General features: G+C 57.6%; 1 protein-coding gene across 1 annotated transcript; it reads right to left on the bottom strand.

Moving 5' to 3' along the window:
• Positions 1-977: 977 nt before the first annotated feature.
• Positions 978-1,218, bottom strand: SDRG_03800 (hypothetical protein; the record flags this gene model as incomplete). Its single annotated transcript, XM_008609444.1, has 2 exons — positions 978-1,117; positions 1,173-1,218. The coding sequence occupies 2 exons, from the start codon at positions 1,216-1,218 to the stop codon at positions 978-980; spliced, it is 186 nt and encodes a 61-aa protein (XP_008607666.1).
• Positions 1,219-1,652: the final 434 nt, after the last annotated feature.

The following is a 1,652-nucleotide window of genomic DNA, read 5'->3' as shown; positions in this document are numbered from 1 at the left end:
TACACGATTGTCTATACTATGTTGGACGATTTTGTAGGTGTGGTTGGCGAAGTGCCGTTTGATTGGGCCCTTAACGTTTACTGGCGGATGCTCTATTGAGACTTTATATCCTGTGAAATCAAATACGGACCTTGGCTATAGGATGGCAAAGGGTACTGCACTGCATTCTATTGCGTCGGGCGCTCCAGGCCGCGCGGGCGGTCCGCGCGGATGGCGCTGCACTGGCCACCCATGCCGGCGCCGCTGGCATCGCTTCTTCCGGCTTGGAGGCTACAAATCGTCATCTCCCTAGCATAGTCCGCTGGTGCGCGCTTGCATAGCCAACATGTGTCGCTCTGGTCAGCACAGACCACCCCACGTGCCGCTGCTGGCGGCGCGCTACCTGGTCGCCACCACCAAGCTACCACCATCGCCTGAATGGGCGCCTACGACGCTTGCTCGTATAGCATCAAAATGCGCCAGCGCACTGATTCCGCGCCAAAGCTGCACTGCGCTGCGAGCCCTAAGCAACACGGGCACCGCCGGCATGCTGTCGAGGTGCGCCTTGTGCCTCCGTTGACTCCGGTATGTCGCCTTTAGACAGCGCCTTCTCGAGCGCACTCGTGTCAGTCTTGTCCTTCACGAATGTAGCAATCTCATTAACTTACATACATGCAATACTACCCAGCGGCTTCAATCGCGTCTCGTTGTCGCTTTGTCGCTCGACCTCGGCGCGCCTTCGCTGACCACGCGTTTGCTACCGGCATCGTTTCCAACGCAGGGCGTCCGCGACGCGGGTCAACGACTCAGCTACCCAGCTATCTGCCGTGGGCCAACGGTGGTCAATCTTGAAGAGCCCGGTTGCCGCGAAGGACCCTTGCGCAGGTGGACAATGCGCTACCAGAGCAACACTGATGTGAGCAAGCAAGCACGGGCAGCGCGATGGGTGTCGCTCTACGTACCTTGTGCGATCGGCTCGCCGCCTCGGTGGTTGGCGCTCACGCGCGGCTTGGCGTCTTCTCGGGAGTCGCCGTGAGCGAGGGTAGAGCGGGAGGCGACGAGCGCACGGGGCTGAGCAGGAGCAGCTGTGTTGAGGGGCGCAGGCTGTAGCGCTTGGTAGCAGAGGCGCGCGTCTCAGCTTCATGCGTCGCTGAGGCGACTCCCACGGCCGGTCGTGAACCACGTCACGCCACGTGCGGTCGCCGTGGACCGCATGATGATTGCGGCGTTCACGGCCATGGAAAACCGCTCCATTTTGTCCAATGATGTTGCATGGATGATTAACTTGAATTTTGTATGGCCGTTGATCTAGCCCCTGGGAAATCCATCATTTTGTCCAATCAGAGCTGGCCATGCAGCGCAGTACTGGCGTTTCATGCCCCGTTCTGATTGGCTGGCGTTTTACTGACCTCGCTAGTATGACGTAATCAACCAAGCGAGATTACGTAATCCAGGAAATGCCCAAGGCTGCTCAACGCGCAAAAAAAGATGATAAAATAGGATCCATGATTTTCTCCCTCTCTTTTTCTATGCGGCGCGCCAGTAAATTTAACAATCCCGACCAACTGGCACTTTGCCGTGTGGTTTGCGTGCTTTGCGCTCACAACGACCAACATCTTTTTAAAGCGATACCACCTCGAGCGCTTCTTCCTTCCAGTCGACCCAGCGCTGCA

This window comes from Saprolegnia diclina (assembly GCF_000281045.1).
Source record: "Saprolegnia diclina VS20 unplaced genomic scaffold supercont1.9, whole genome shotgun sequence".
Classification (NCBI taxonomy): Eukaryota; Oomycota; class Saprolegniomycetes; order Saprolegniales; family Saprolegniaceae; genus Saprolegnia; species Saprolegnia diclina.
Note: the sequence above shows the minus strand (reverse complement) of the source record. Positions and strands in the feature narration are given on the sequence as shown.